Source organism: Eptatretus burgeri, chromosome 11 (assembly GCF_056783735.1).
Source record: "Eptatretus burgeri isolate ZD-2024b chromosome 11, Ebu_testis_v1, whole genome shotgun sequence".
Classification (NCBI taxonomy): domain Eukaryota; kingdom Metazoa; phylum Chordata; class Myxini; order Myxiniformes; family Myxinidae; genus Eptatretus; species Eptatretus burgeri.
The window spans coordinates 14,138,391-14,152,383 of record NC_140971.1 but is presented as its reverse complement, the minus strand read 5'-3'; the positions used below and the strand labels follow the sequence as shown (position 1 = coordinate 14,152,383).

Below are 13,993 nucleotides of genomic sequence, written 5' to 3'. Positions count from 1 at the left end.
TAATAGTCACAACTCGGCTCAAACACCGACGATTGGTAGAAATTAAGCCCCACGATAATTCAGTCGGTACACAGAGGTTGCCTGTGATTGGTCAAAACCGTGATGTGATATATGGTTTACTGTGTTACAATTCTCTTCCACCATTTATTAACAGATTGTCACCCTCACATGCAACTCATTTTCTTATCATTCTTCCCTCTTACTCTTTTGCTTGGTCTTTATCTTCTTTCTCTCTTTTACAACTCAAGTTTTACCTCTTTTACTACTTCCTGCATCGCTAGCAATTCTGCATCCTTGTCCCATTTTATTCATGCAGCACTGCTTTTCTTTTGCTTTAAACCGCCACTGCCTCCACCCTGGTCACGCTCTTTCTTTGTTTTGCTGAACGTTGAATTGAAAATAAAAGTCCGGATTGCAGCGAGTATGGGCTTACGACCCTCCGTTATAACTCGTTCATTTTGGCCCCCCTCCACATCTCCCCAAAAGAATCTCAACTGAGTGTATCCAAACAATTCCCACTACTTTCTATCTTGCCTCCCTCATACCCCCGTACCCACTTCTGACTCGACTGCGTCTTTCTCATCTGAGAAGGGAGGTAAAGTTCTGTCCAGTTTTGACTCTGTATTGGCAACAGGCCCATGTGATGTCGGTGTCCACATTCTCGAATCCTGTGCTGCTCTTATTTCTCCTCTGCATGCTGTCTTCAACCAGTCCTTTACTGCTGTCTTCAGCCATTCCTTCACCTACGCCGACATCCATCTGCCTAGAAAATGGCTAACATCACTCTCATTTGTGGGAAAGATACAAAAACAGATCCTCTTAGCTAAAGGTCAGTAAGCTTGCCACCAGGTATAAGCAGTCTTCAATTCCATAATCACTGCCAATTTCATCTTTCCTTTGTTTTTGTTTTTTCTTGAACATGATTTCATGAGTTTGGATTTGTCTTTGCCACTCAACTTCCGTTTCACTCTCAATGATGTGTGTTGGTTGTGTCTCAAAAAAGATGTCACGGTCATGTATTGAGACAATTTTCAGGCATTTGATCCTGTTTGCCACCCTGCTTTGCTGGATGAGCTTTTTCTGCCTGCAGAATAGAAGTATGTGTAGTACCAGTCACCCTGCCTGCTCTCCTCACTTGCAAAACCAAGTTCTTCTGCTAAACCCCATGCCATAAGTTTGATCCACCGAGAGAGCTCGCCAGAAATGCCAAATAATTCCATAGGGAATACAATGCTGAACACATTCACACAAATTGACTCGTCCGTCAGGTCCTGACCATGTCAGTTTGACGCACCTCTGCTCATGTTGAGATGATGGTGCTTTTCGATCGTTGAGAGGACTCTGTAGTCAGATTGTTACTGAACATTTGAGTCGCTTTCTGAACAGCTGCAAGTCTACCTCGTCAAGAAACGACTATATCAGTATTCTGGTGTGTTTTGTGTCACTGGCAACCTCTCGAATAGCATTTTTACCATGTTTGGTTGAAAAAGAAAAATGTTTTCAATTCCTTCTGACCCATTTTTTATGACCTCCAACTTGTCATGTATGCCTTTGCAAAGGGTATTAAACCTATTAGTTGATGAGAATAGATTGACATGAAAGAATGCCTGTTAAGCAGGGTGACATTGTGAGGTTGGAGATTGACAATTAAAAATTATGCGACTTGATGCTCGACTCAAGATTTAGCCAAAATCATTTTGCCAAATTATACGTCTGTTGACGCCTTGAGTTGAAGAATTATATGCCTTGAGTCATTCTAAATCTGCTGACAATACACAATCTCCACTTTACGCAACTGCAAAAAGTAAGAGGATATTATTAGTATGGAGAAAGTTATTAGAGGTAAGGTCGGTAGCGTTTTATGTGGTCACCCTGGATATTGCACTTTACACTTTGGTTGTACTTATTTGGCCTTTACAAGGTCCGTCTAAAAAAGTAACTGGACTGAGCCTGCTGTGTGCTCTACTTACACAACTTGAATGAACGGGTTGATCACAGTCTTTCGCAACATTCCACCAATATATATTATTTGTGTTGGTTGACTATGCTCATTGTGTGATTTTTTTTTACAGGTCGTGCTTTACACATTGTCTCAACTGAGTCGGCGCGCTATGAGTCGTGAGCAGAGAGCCAATCTGAAGTTTCTTGCCAAGCTTGGAAAAACACCTTCCGAATCCTTCGCAATGCCGCAGCAAGTCTACGGGGAAGAAACGATGTCACGTACACGTGCATTTGAATGGCACAAGAGGTTCAAAGAGGGACGGGTGGAGGTTGAAGACTATCCACGGTCTGGAAGACCTTCAATTAGCAGAACGGCGGACAACATCGAGCGTGTGAAGCAGATGGTGTGCGCAGATCATCAACTCGTGGTGCGGATGATTTCTGAGGAACTTTCCATCAACAAGGACACTGTTTGGAGCATCATCACTGAAAATCTCAATGCACAAGGTGTGTGCAAAGATGGTCCCCAAGCTGTTGTCCCAGGACCAGAAACAGCAAAGAGTCATTGTCTGTCAAGACATTATCGAGCGCCTCGAGGACGATCCAGACATGCTCAGGAGAGTGATTACTGGCAATGAATCGTGGATATTCGAATACGATCACGAGAACAAACGGCAGAGTCATCAGTGGAAAAGTCTGGCATCACCAAGACCAAAGAAAGCAAGGATGTCAAAGTCGAAGGTCAAGGTGATGCTCATCACATTTTTTGACATCAAGAGCATCGTCCACTTCAAGTTTCCATCACAGGGTCAAACAGTGAATCAATACGTGTACAAGGAGATCCTCCGGCGCCTCATGAGATCAGTCCGGGACAAGAGGAGAGATCTGTGGGAGAACAACGCCTGGATGCTCCACCATGACAACGCCCCTGCTCACAGTGCCCTGAGCATCCGACTGTTTCTGGCGGAAAGGAACGTGCCAACTCTAGAGCAACCCCCGTATTCGCCAGACTTGGCCTCTTGTGATTTTTATCCTATTTCCCAAGCTCAAGGGGGTGATCAAGGGGACCCGATTTCCTGATGTGGAGGCCATCAAAGAGCCGTGACGACGGAGCTCCAGAGGATTCCAGAAGAAGCCTTCCGGAGGTGCATCGAAGCATGGAAGAAGAGGATGGACAAGTGTGTGAGACTGGAGGGAAACTATTTTGAAGGGGACAAGCTGTGATTTCATTATATTTTTTGGAATAAAATTTCTGTGAAGTCAGTCCCGTTACTTTTGAGACGGACCTCATAGTTGTTTGGCTTTACTGCTTTATTTGGCAATCACTGTAAAACGCAAACACTTTGATGGGATAATTTTGTTCTGTCTGTTTTTTTTACAAATCTCATTGACCGAATCAATGGTGATGGTTTTGTATAGATACGATAACTGTAAACTGTCAGGCGCATGATGCAAAAGGCTGTTACATTCATGCATTTCCCTGCTGTCTTCCTGTTATTTACAGGTGTACCACCTAGCAAGTGTTCGACTCCAAGACCTATGCAACAAACTAGATATGTTGCCAGATCTCAGAGCAAAGGTCTGGACCTGCTTTGAACACGTTTTGGTGCACTGCACTGACTTGATGATGGACCGACACCTGGACCAGTTGCTCATGTGTTGCATATACGTCATGGCAAAGGTTTTTTTGTTTTTCATTTTCTTACAGTTCTAATTGATTTTTAACAGATTTGTACTTTATTTTCAGTACATGGTCTGTCATTCCCTTCTTGCCTCATTACCCTGCATGTGCAAAGCAAAAAGCGTGGTTAAGCAATTGCTTTACTTTGTCTCTATGTCTGTCCACAAACATCAGTTCATGATCGAGGAACAACTTGATTTCAATTGAATGTTATATTTTGAACACAAATCGGAAAACTAACATGTAGTTTAGCAGTACTTTGATTCTGAATTTGTCCCGATCGCACATGCGCAGAGAGGGGTGAGATATTTTTAACCTGCGAAATGTCACAGGTCTACAAGAGCTTTGCATTGCTCTTGCTGCTGCTGCTGCTGCTGTAGTTGAGGGTCGATTTTTGAAATGTGCACCCATTGGTTAGACAGCTGCTGGACCACAGCCACTTCTATTGCTTGATTCCACCCACCATACCACCCAGACAAAATTATATGGCTGCCATCTTGGTTTTCTGGCCGAACACATTAGCTCTGTAGGCCTCTGCTGGTTATACACTGTCTGGCTTTGTTGCGTCAGATTTCCATTGGCGTTGTTTTGGTTGAGTGTTAATCACAAGCATCATCACACCATTTGAAAGCCTTTATCCCTGAGCAGGGGTCAGCTTTTTGCGGGCTCCAATCATGGTACTCTTTCTTGTGGCAATGTTTTTACAGCCAGATGCCCTTCCTGACGCCAACCCTTTAGTCGCCTTCGACCCTGCAGGGATAATTACCATTATACTGGTGCTCATTTCGCCGACCTTCGGAAGGAGGACAGGCTGAGTCAACCCCCCCTGATGCTAACTCCGTGGCCAGCAGGGCTCAAACTCAGAACCCCAATGATCCCAAGCCACTGCCTTAACCACTGAGCCACACCAGGCTCACGAGTGTTAATCACGATGGGAGACCCCCAAAAAATCTAATCATATGTGGAATAAAATTATTAGTAAGGTTTAATGAAGCCCGTACGTACATCCCTAAAAAAAAAAGCATTATGTAATTTTTCAACGCCGCCATATTGGGGTTAACCAATCTGTGACCGTGTGATGAATGCGCTCTTTCTCATATAACTGTGACTAATCAACTATTTTAAGTGTTTTAAATGCGTGTTTCCCAATCGGACCATTACCGGATTTTTAAAGTCAATTCACTCGCACTTTATGGTGAAGTTCCGAACCTCGAATGACCACGTACATGTTTTTATGCACAAAAGTTTTATTACCACAGAGCGGGAGGGTGGAAAGCACACACACACACACACACACACACACACACACACACACACACACACACACACACACGATGGTGTGAAAGCCTGTACAGACTTTTATCACTGCGCACTTCGCTCACCAATTTCCCTGCCTGGATTTTCCAAGGGAGAATGCGAGGCTTCAAATTTAACACCAAGAAGATGGAGAGGAGTAAGAGAACTATCTCAAAGGAAGATTTGCGACCTGGCCAGGGTGGAGAGGCTCGAGAGAAGACGGAAGAGTTGGCTGCTGCCATGTACGTGTGGCTTGAGAGATAGTGCGCTGTCGACGTAGGGCGCTACAACTCTTGTCTCACATGGGACTTGTGAGGAGGACTCCGAGGAAAATGGCGGCATGGGCTGGAGAGCTCTGTCGGGGGCAGACGAGAAGCGAGTAAAGGTCTATGGATGGTGGAGTGGGACATTTAGGCCCCACAGATGATTGCATTTCAGACTCATTGCGTGGAGCTATGGGCGGTTGTTGTACTGTGAGACTGGCAACGAAAGTTGAAGCTTTCACGAGCTGTCCACAGAGAAAGGAGGTTAGCCCGAAGCGCTACTTGATACCCAAGGGAAATGAATGGTGCCAAGAAGTCGTGAGAGAATGGGGAAGGGGAGAGGACGGTGGGAAGAGCACGGTGAGAGTAGGAGAAGAAGAATGGGGTGGGGTGGGGGGGAGAAGGAAGGGAGGAGAAAAGTATGTTGAAATTACAAGTAAATATAACACGAAACATTGGAGCACAGACTCTGAAATATTGAATATTTTGGCAATAGAAATCGTGTGTCTGTGCAGTCACGATTCCGAGCAGACAGGATGCGCGCTGAAAAATTAATAGCCTGCACCTCCTCTTGTGAAAAAAAAGATCATCTCCCATCAACAGGAATCTGCATGCAGTCAAAAGACTGATTAGGTGCTACCTGATTTGGCAAAGAAAGGATCAAGCTCCACAGAATAAATATAAAAAGGAAAATTCGAGTGAAGAGGAGAAAGAAATCATCCTTCAATGCAAGGTCTATTCAGTCCATGAGTTGTGGGGGATGAAAGGCAGGGGAAAATGATTCATGGAGCAGCTGGGAAAAACAAAACTGGTGATGAGATTGGACATGGTCCCAAGTGTATAAATTTGCCAGGATTGCAAAGACAGCATATCGGTCACTAGATAGAAAACTAATAAAAGAGATGGCAGACAAAACTAGAGAACAAGCGGCAGAATGTATGTAGAGAATGAAAGTCAAGGAGTTGTCGGGTGGTGGACAAAAGGAGAGAGGGGGTGACCGTGAGGGCACGGGGAGAGACCAGGTAGCAAAACCGAGGTTTGGAACACTGTGTGGCATTGGAGACCCAGCGGTGGGTACGACAAGCAATGGAGGGAGGGGATACAGACCCACTGCGGGAGAGGAGGAACTATCGTACTGCAGGGATAGGAACGGACCAGACCCATTGACGTGAACCGTGAGGCACATGCACCATCAGGGGGATAAAGGCGAGAGGGATGGATGGTGATGGACATGAAGAGGATGGAGAATGACAGAATAATGGAGATGAAGATGGAATTTCGGGAGGGGCAAATAATGATACAAAATAACAAAATAGAGGAGATGATACTGATACCTCTCAGAGGAAGACCACAACTCGACAAAATAGAAAACAAGAAAAAGACAGACAAAAATACTGGTGAAGAGAACCAACACAGCATTCAGAAAAATCATACCTAGGTCAGCCGGATTGAAGGAAATCAACACCATGAGATTTGCAGCAGCATTGCTAATTCTAAAAAAAGAAATGACAGGCAAACATCGCCGCAAGAAAAATAAACCAGGCTCGACAGACAAAGACCAAGTACCACCATGGAAACAGAGACAAATGAAACAGAGAGAACAACTGAGAAAGGAAACAGGACAAATGCAGCAGTTCATATGAGGCATCAGTTTTGCAGTAGTTTACACAAATGCAGCAAAGAGAATCTTTAATAGCTTTGGGTATAAACTTTCATAAAAATAAAGAATTAGAAAGAGGTTGCTGAAAACATCTCAAAATAGCCATGGATAGCAAGGAAGATTTAAAAAAAAATTGATTAAATCAACAAAGGGTGAAAACCAAACCAGTTGTTTGAAAACAAACCAAAATATTCTACCATGAACTCAGGAAACAAAAGCAAGATGATTTAACAAGTCCTCCTGAGAGGATAGACTTGAAAACTTTTGGAAAGGAATCTATGAAGATCCAAAAGAACATAATGAGGGGATTGGATCCAAAAATTGAAAAAGAAATAGCAACATCGAAAGAAAATTCCGCCAGTGATAATAGATAAAGAATTTTTTTTTAAACAACCAGCAAAAATGCCAAACTTTAAAAGTCCATGCCTGGATTTGAGTTCCAAATTTCTGGTTAAAGTAACTCGATGCTCTCCACAATCACTACACTCGAGCATTCAACAAACTCATCCAAGAGGAAGAGGTTATGGATGAATGGCTCACAGAGGATAACACTTTTCCTCATCCCATAATCTGAAAAAAACACTTCACAAGTATAGACCAATAACACGTCTACCAACAACATAAAACTTCTAACAGGAATCGTCACAGAAATTATGTACCACCACCTAACACAAGAAGGAGGTCCAGAGGCAGAACAAAGGTGTGCTGTGTCACGTGATTGGGTTTTCGTATATCATGCCTCGCCCGCTAGGGGTGGCAAGAGTGTGCTTCTGGTCGCGCAATAAAGTGGAGTAGATGGTGGCCCGCGTGCTTCTTGCGTCCCACCGCACCTCGTACACTCTAGTTGGCTGATGAGGATGGTTGAATACGGACTTATGCCCGTTTTCGACGGGGACGACTTCGAATTGTTTTCGGAGCAATTGAAATGCTATTTCCACGCGAACGATGTGGTCGACGAGAGCAAGCAGAAGTCGATCTTGCTCGCTTCGCTTTCACCGGAGCATTATCGGCTGCTGGGTGATTTAGTGGCGCCAAACAGGCCCCGGGATGACAAGCTGTCGTTTCGGGACATTGTGGAGAAAATGAAAGCACACATGGCGCCGGAGAAGTCATTGCAGCTCGCTCGATTCCAGTTCGATCGCCTCTCGAAAGGGGCAGAGGAACGCGTCGCTGAGTTCGTGGCGCGGATTAAGCGTTCTTCCGTGGCCTGCAAGTTCACGGCGGGGGAGCGGCCAGCTCGGCTCAGAGATCGTTTTATTGCTGGTTTACGAGATGCGAAGATGGTTTCAGCGGTTTTACGGCTGAAGGATGAAGCCATTACATTCGACTCGGCGGTCAGCACGGCTACGGCGGTCGAGCAGACTCGCGGGGATGTTCGAGCCATCACCGGCCACGCGGGGTCGCGAGCACCCCGGGACGCGCGCACGACCTTCGATGCGGGTCGGGCGTCGCCACGCGGCCGCACGTGCGGCGGGGTGACCCCGCGGACATGCTTGGGATGTGGAGGTCGACACCTGCGCCGTGCATGCCCGTGTAAAGGCAACGTGTGTTTGAATTGTCACAAGGTGGGTCATTTGGCGCGTGTGTGCCGTGGGGCGCCGGCCACCGTTAAGGTCATGGACGGCGGTGTGCGAGGCGACTCGGGGCGGAACCAGCGGCCGTTGTTGAGCCTGTTTTCAATTGGCCCGGCGACGGCGCGCCCGATGACGGTGGAAGTCGAAGTGCACGAAACGCCGATCACGTTCCAGGTCGATACGGGAGCAGCGGTGTCGCTCATCGGCGAACAGACCGCGCGTAGACTCAACGGCTTGAGGCTTATCAGGTCAAACCTCACGCTGTTCACGTACACCCGCGAGAAGATAACGCCAGTCGGGATGGCAGACGTGTCTGTGCGGTACCAAGGCCAGGTCGCCACGCTCCGGGTGTATGTCGTGCGGGGGAGCGGGCCGTCTCTCCTCGGCCGAGATTGGATGGCCCGCATCAGGCTAGACTGGGCCGCAGTTCACCTTGTGCAACCCGTGCCGAGCCAGTGGGAGGATCAGTTGGAGGAGATTCTTCAAAGACATCAAGGGTTGTTTAACGACGACCTTGGGAAACTCAAGGCCATTGAGGCGAAACTCTTCTTGAAGGAGGGGGTGGTTCCTCGGTTTTGTAAACCGCGTCCGGTGCCGTATGCCCTGCGGGACAAGGTCAAGGGTGAACTGGATAGGCTGGAGGCCTGTGGAGTGATCGAACGGGTGTCGTGCTCGGATTGGGCCACCCCGGTTGTCACGGTGCTGAAACGGAATGGAGATGTCCGATTGTGCGGGGACTTCAAATCCACGGTTAACCCGGGGCTCAGCGTGGAGCAATATCCATTGCCGTCAATCGATGAAATATATGCGCGATTGGCGGGGAGTCAATACTTCACGAAGCTAGACCTGCGTGATGCATATTTTCACCTGCCGATGGATCCCGGGAGTAGCGAGCTTTTGACAATCAACACGTGTCAAGGGCTCTATCGATATACCCGACTCTGTTTTGGGATTGCTTCAGCCCCAGCTTTGTGGCAGAAAGCCATGGATCAGGTTTGCATTGGCCTGCCCGCTCCGACCTACCTGGACGATGTGCTCATTGCGGGGAAAACGGCGGACGAGCATCTTGCGAACATTGCCCAAGTGCTGACAAAGCTAGAAGCGTGCGGCCTGTGCTTGAACAAGGACAAGTGCGCGTTCTTCAAGCAGCGCTTGGAATACCTCGGGCACATCATCACGCCGGAGGGGCTGTTGAAAGGTCCTCGGAAGGTGGAAGCGATTCAACACATGCCACCGCCTCGCGACAAGACGCAGCTGCGCTCGTTCATTGGTATGGCCCAGTATTACCAAATGTTCGTGCGCGGGCTCAGCTCACAACTTGCGCCGTTAACGTGGTTGCTCAAGAAGGACGAGCGCTGGGCTTGGGGCCTGCACACCAGGCGTCGTTCAACCGCGTCAAGCGGCTGCTCACAGAGGATACGGTCCTCGTGCACTACGAGCCTGCGCGTCCGCTCCTATTGGCATGCGACAGCTCTGCATATGGCATCGGGGCAGTGCTCTCCCACAGGATGGACGATGGTTCCGAGCGGCCTGTTTGTTTTGCATCCCGGACCTTGTCCACAGCAGAGCGCGGATATGCCCAGATTGAGCGTGAGGCTCTCAGCCTCGTCTGGGGTGTGCGGAGGTTTCATCAATATCTGCTGGGGCGGCATTTCACTTTGCAGACGGATCACAAACCGCTTCAATTCATCCTGAGACCCGAACGCGGGGTGCCGGTGGTAGCAGCCGCGCGAATACAGCGGTGGTGTCTGTTTCTGGGTGCTTACGATTATGATATTCAGTTCCGAAGCACCGAGAAGCATGCTAACTGCGACGGGCTCTCACGCTTGCCGTGTGCGGAGGGTCCAGCTGCGTCTGAGTTGAGCGACCGGGTCGATGTGTTCGCGCTGGGCCAGGTCCAAAGCGGGCCGGTCACGGCCAGGCAGGTCGCGGTGGAATCGGCTCATGATCCGGTGCTTGCCCGTGTCGTCCAGGCGATTTCTACGGGGAATTGGAGCGATCTGCCTTCGACACCGGCATTTCAGCCTTTCACGTCACGTGCAGCGGAGCTGTCGTTGGTCCAACGGTGCGTAATGTGGGGAATGAGGACCGTGATTCCACCGAAGTTCAGGCAGCGGTGTTTGGAAGAACTGCATGTCAGTCACCTTGGCATCGTGAAGACCAAGAGTCTTGCTCGTAGCCTGTTGTGGTGGCCGGGGTTGGACAAAGACATTGAGCAGTTGGTTAAGCGTTGCGCCACGTGCCAGACAGATGCTGATAACCCGCGTCGAGCTTCGGGTCTCTGGCCTGTGCCAGACCGAGCTTGGCAGAGGGTCCATGTAGATTTTGCGGGACCGGTTAATGGCAAAATGTTTTTGATTGTGATCGATGCATTCTCTAAATGGCCGGAGGTTGTAGTAATGCAGCATACATCAGCAAACATTACAGTAGAGAAGCTGCGGACGATCTTTGCTAATAAGGGGTTGCCGGAGATCCTGGTCTCTGATAATGGTCCGCAGTTCATCGCGGGTGTATTTGATGAGTTTATGCGCCAGAATGGTATTCGACACCTAAGGTCCGCACCGTATCACCATGAAACGAATGGCCAAGCTGAGTCGTTTGTCAAGATGTTGAAGCGGGCTTTGCGCAGGGGGGGTGTTGCACCTGTGCAGACGGTGGTCGATGTCTTTTTGCTCCATTACAGGAACGCAGTTCATCCTGTCACGGGTGATTCGCCTGCCATTCGTCTCTATGGACGGGCTTTGCGGTCCAGGCTGGATTTGCTGCGGCCTGGAGGGTCGGGGAGTGGGGCAATGTCGTGTCCGACGCGGCTGCGCAGCTTCGAGGTGGGGCAGCGGGTAATGGTACGCGATTATTTCCACGGTTCCAAATGGGTGCCGGCGGTGGTCTCTGTGGTGCTGGGGCCGGCGAATTGCATGGTGCGGACTGATGGCGGGGATGTGTGGAAGCGGCACGTGGACCAAATGCATGATCGTTGTTCAGCGTCACCCCCCCCCCCACACCTCCCCGGGCCGAACGTTGCGGGACCCCCACCGGTAGTATCGCCGGCACCTGACGTTGTATCGCCGGGGCTGGTTGGGCCGACGCCAAGGGGGTCTTCGCCTGATGCCGTCGAGCAGGCTGGGCGGTCGGGGGTGGCTGGTGTTGCGGAAAGTGCGAGTCCGGCGAGGGTGTCACCTCGACCGAGCCGGGAGGCGTCTGAGCCTGGGCTGTCTGGTGGCGCTGCCCGTCCGAGGCGGGTCAGGGTGCGGCTGCGGTACTTGGAGGATTATGAGTGTTGATGGGTTTCAGATGGTCATGTTGTGATTGTCCGTTCATCGTGTGACGGGTCATTTTACGAGGGGAGGAGTGTGCTGTGTCACGTGATTGAGTTTTCGTATATCATTCCTCGCCTGCTAGGGGTGGCAAGAGTGTGCTTCTGGTCGCGCAATAAAGCGGAGTAGATGGTGGCCCGCGTGCTTCTTGCGTCCCACCGCACCTCGTACACTCTAAAAGGGATGTTAAAGAGGATGCTAAGGAACAACAGACCACCTACTACTAAACAAAGCCATAATCGAACACTGTAAAACAAGAAGAACCAAATTGTCCACAGCCTGCTTATATTACAAAAAATCCTTTGATAAAATCCACATTAGTGGATGATAAAATGCATGCAGGTAAACAAAATCAACCCCCAAATGATCAACCGGATTGAGAAAGCAATGGAGCTATGGAACACCACATTTATATTACAGCGCTTGGAAGGAAAGATAAACTGAGGTAACAGATATAAAGTAAATCCCTTGTTTGGACTCACGATGAATCTCATCTCTCTAATCTTGTTCATTCACATGGGACCATGGGACAGACACGGCACAAGGTTGATGAGACAGATAAGCGAATGTAAGCTGAACCATGACGTAATGATGTTTTTTAATTTTCAGTCACAGCTTTCACCTCGTAGACACCTGAACATGAGCAAATATGAGGAAGTTGAGTGGACAGAGGTGATATATATTGTGACATCCACGGGACTTGAACAGTCCCGCCAACGTAGAATGAGCCGAAACGATGGAGGCGGTTTATTTATTTATAACCCAAAGATGGCGGTTTCAATCGCTCTACCGCAAACGGGACGAGGAAGGTGGCATGAGTCGCTTTTCACTGAGTTGATAACGTTTATTTCTATAACCAGAAATAATAAGACTCGGCAAGAGGAGGGATCCGGGGCGATTCGACGGGATGGTGGTGTGGGTTCAGGCGTGGGGAAAACACAGACAATTCCAATGAACATACAAATCTCAAACCTTCTAAGGCGCTAGGTACACACACACACACACACACACACACACACACACACACACACACACACACACACACACACACACACACACACACACACACACCGTAGCTGGTCCTGGTGGTCAGGCTGGCCCGTGGTGCAAACGCAACAGTCCCTGGATTGGCGTCGAACGAGCTGGCGTTGCGCTCATCAGGGGCAGGAGACACCGTGGTACTGTCGACCTCCTGGTCTTGGCCCAAGTCCGCTCACAGCCGCCAGGGAACCAGTTCTGGCGCCAAATTGCGAGCAGGAGAGGGAGGCAGGTCCGCCCACCGTTCGACCCCGTACTCCGAGCCAGCAGAACCCCAGGGCCAACCGAGGTGAGGCACGAGGCTCAGCAAGGCTACAAGACACGATGAAAACAGGATCGAAAACAGCCCAACAAAAAGCACGCTCCCAGCACAACAACCTCCACCAGAACAGTTTTTCTGTCCCGATCTTCTTCCTCTTCCTTTTCGACCCCGAACAGAACCTTTTTATCCTCCCGTCCTCGTCACTTCCAATCGAGCCGTTTTATTGGCCCTGCGCCGTCGCCTTCTGCCAATCGTGATCACGGGGCGGAGCCATCCGCAGCACTGTCCTGTGACGTCACGGCAAGCCTCCAGGGACTACTACAAGGGGTTTACGCAGACACACTTACCCTATCCCGTGTCCCTATCTAATTACGTGACAATTATCATTTCCCCCTTGAAGAAATGGACATTTACCAGACAACTTATCACCACTGAATTGCTACTTATTACATCGAGATCCTGGTAAACTCGAACAGCATGGCATACCTAATTAAACATCCTAATTACCCTTTGAATGCATACCCCCCCCCCTCATACGTAATTGCCCCCTCCTCTGGTACCGCAGCTCCTGCAAGGTATATCACAGGCGCTACCGTACCAGCCTTAACACTTACTGACTCACACCTAATTAACCTAATGAAATAAAGTAGGAGGGGCAATGGGCAGCGAGCCGCAGCTAACTTACCTATCCTGCTTAATGTACTACCCCCTTATGGCCTTATCCTCGCCTAAACAATCATTCATTTTTTTTATTTTTTTTTATTTTATCACATGAGAGCACTGAGCGAAGTTGCACTCCATCCTCTGGATCATCGCTCTTGCCCAACACTCTTCCAGTGATCTGGGGAGGGGAAACAAAAGGTTCCACAAAAAAAAACACAACACATACTTTACATTCCTAATCTAAGCCTTAACGACACTATTCACAGGATATTTACACTTGACCGCGTCCCCCAGTGGATGC

The 13,993-nt window shown here is 48.9% G+C and overlaps 1 protein-coding gene across 3 annotated transcripts in view; it reads left to right on the top strand.

Annotated features, from left to right (window-relative positions):
• Positions 1 to 13,993, top strand: part of LOC147016542 (retinoblastoma-like protein 1) — a 110,683-nt gene that overhangs the window by 55,055 nt on the left and 41,635 nt on the right. For 2 of the 3 annotated variants that reach the window (XM_085845280.1, XM_085845279.1), the window contains exon 16: positions 3,446 to 3,622. In XM_085845280.1, coding sequence (XP_085701406.1) covers positions 3,446 to 3,622 — 177 coding nt within the window. Of the gene's footprint in view, positions 1 to 2,072; positions 3,002 to 3,445; positions 3,623 to 13,993 lie in introns of those variants that run through there. The other variant, XM_085845281.1, reaches the window with a different exon arrangement.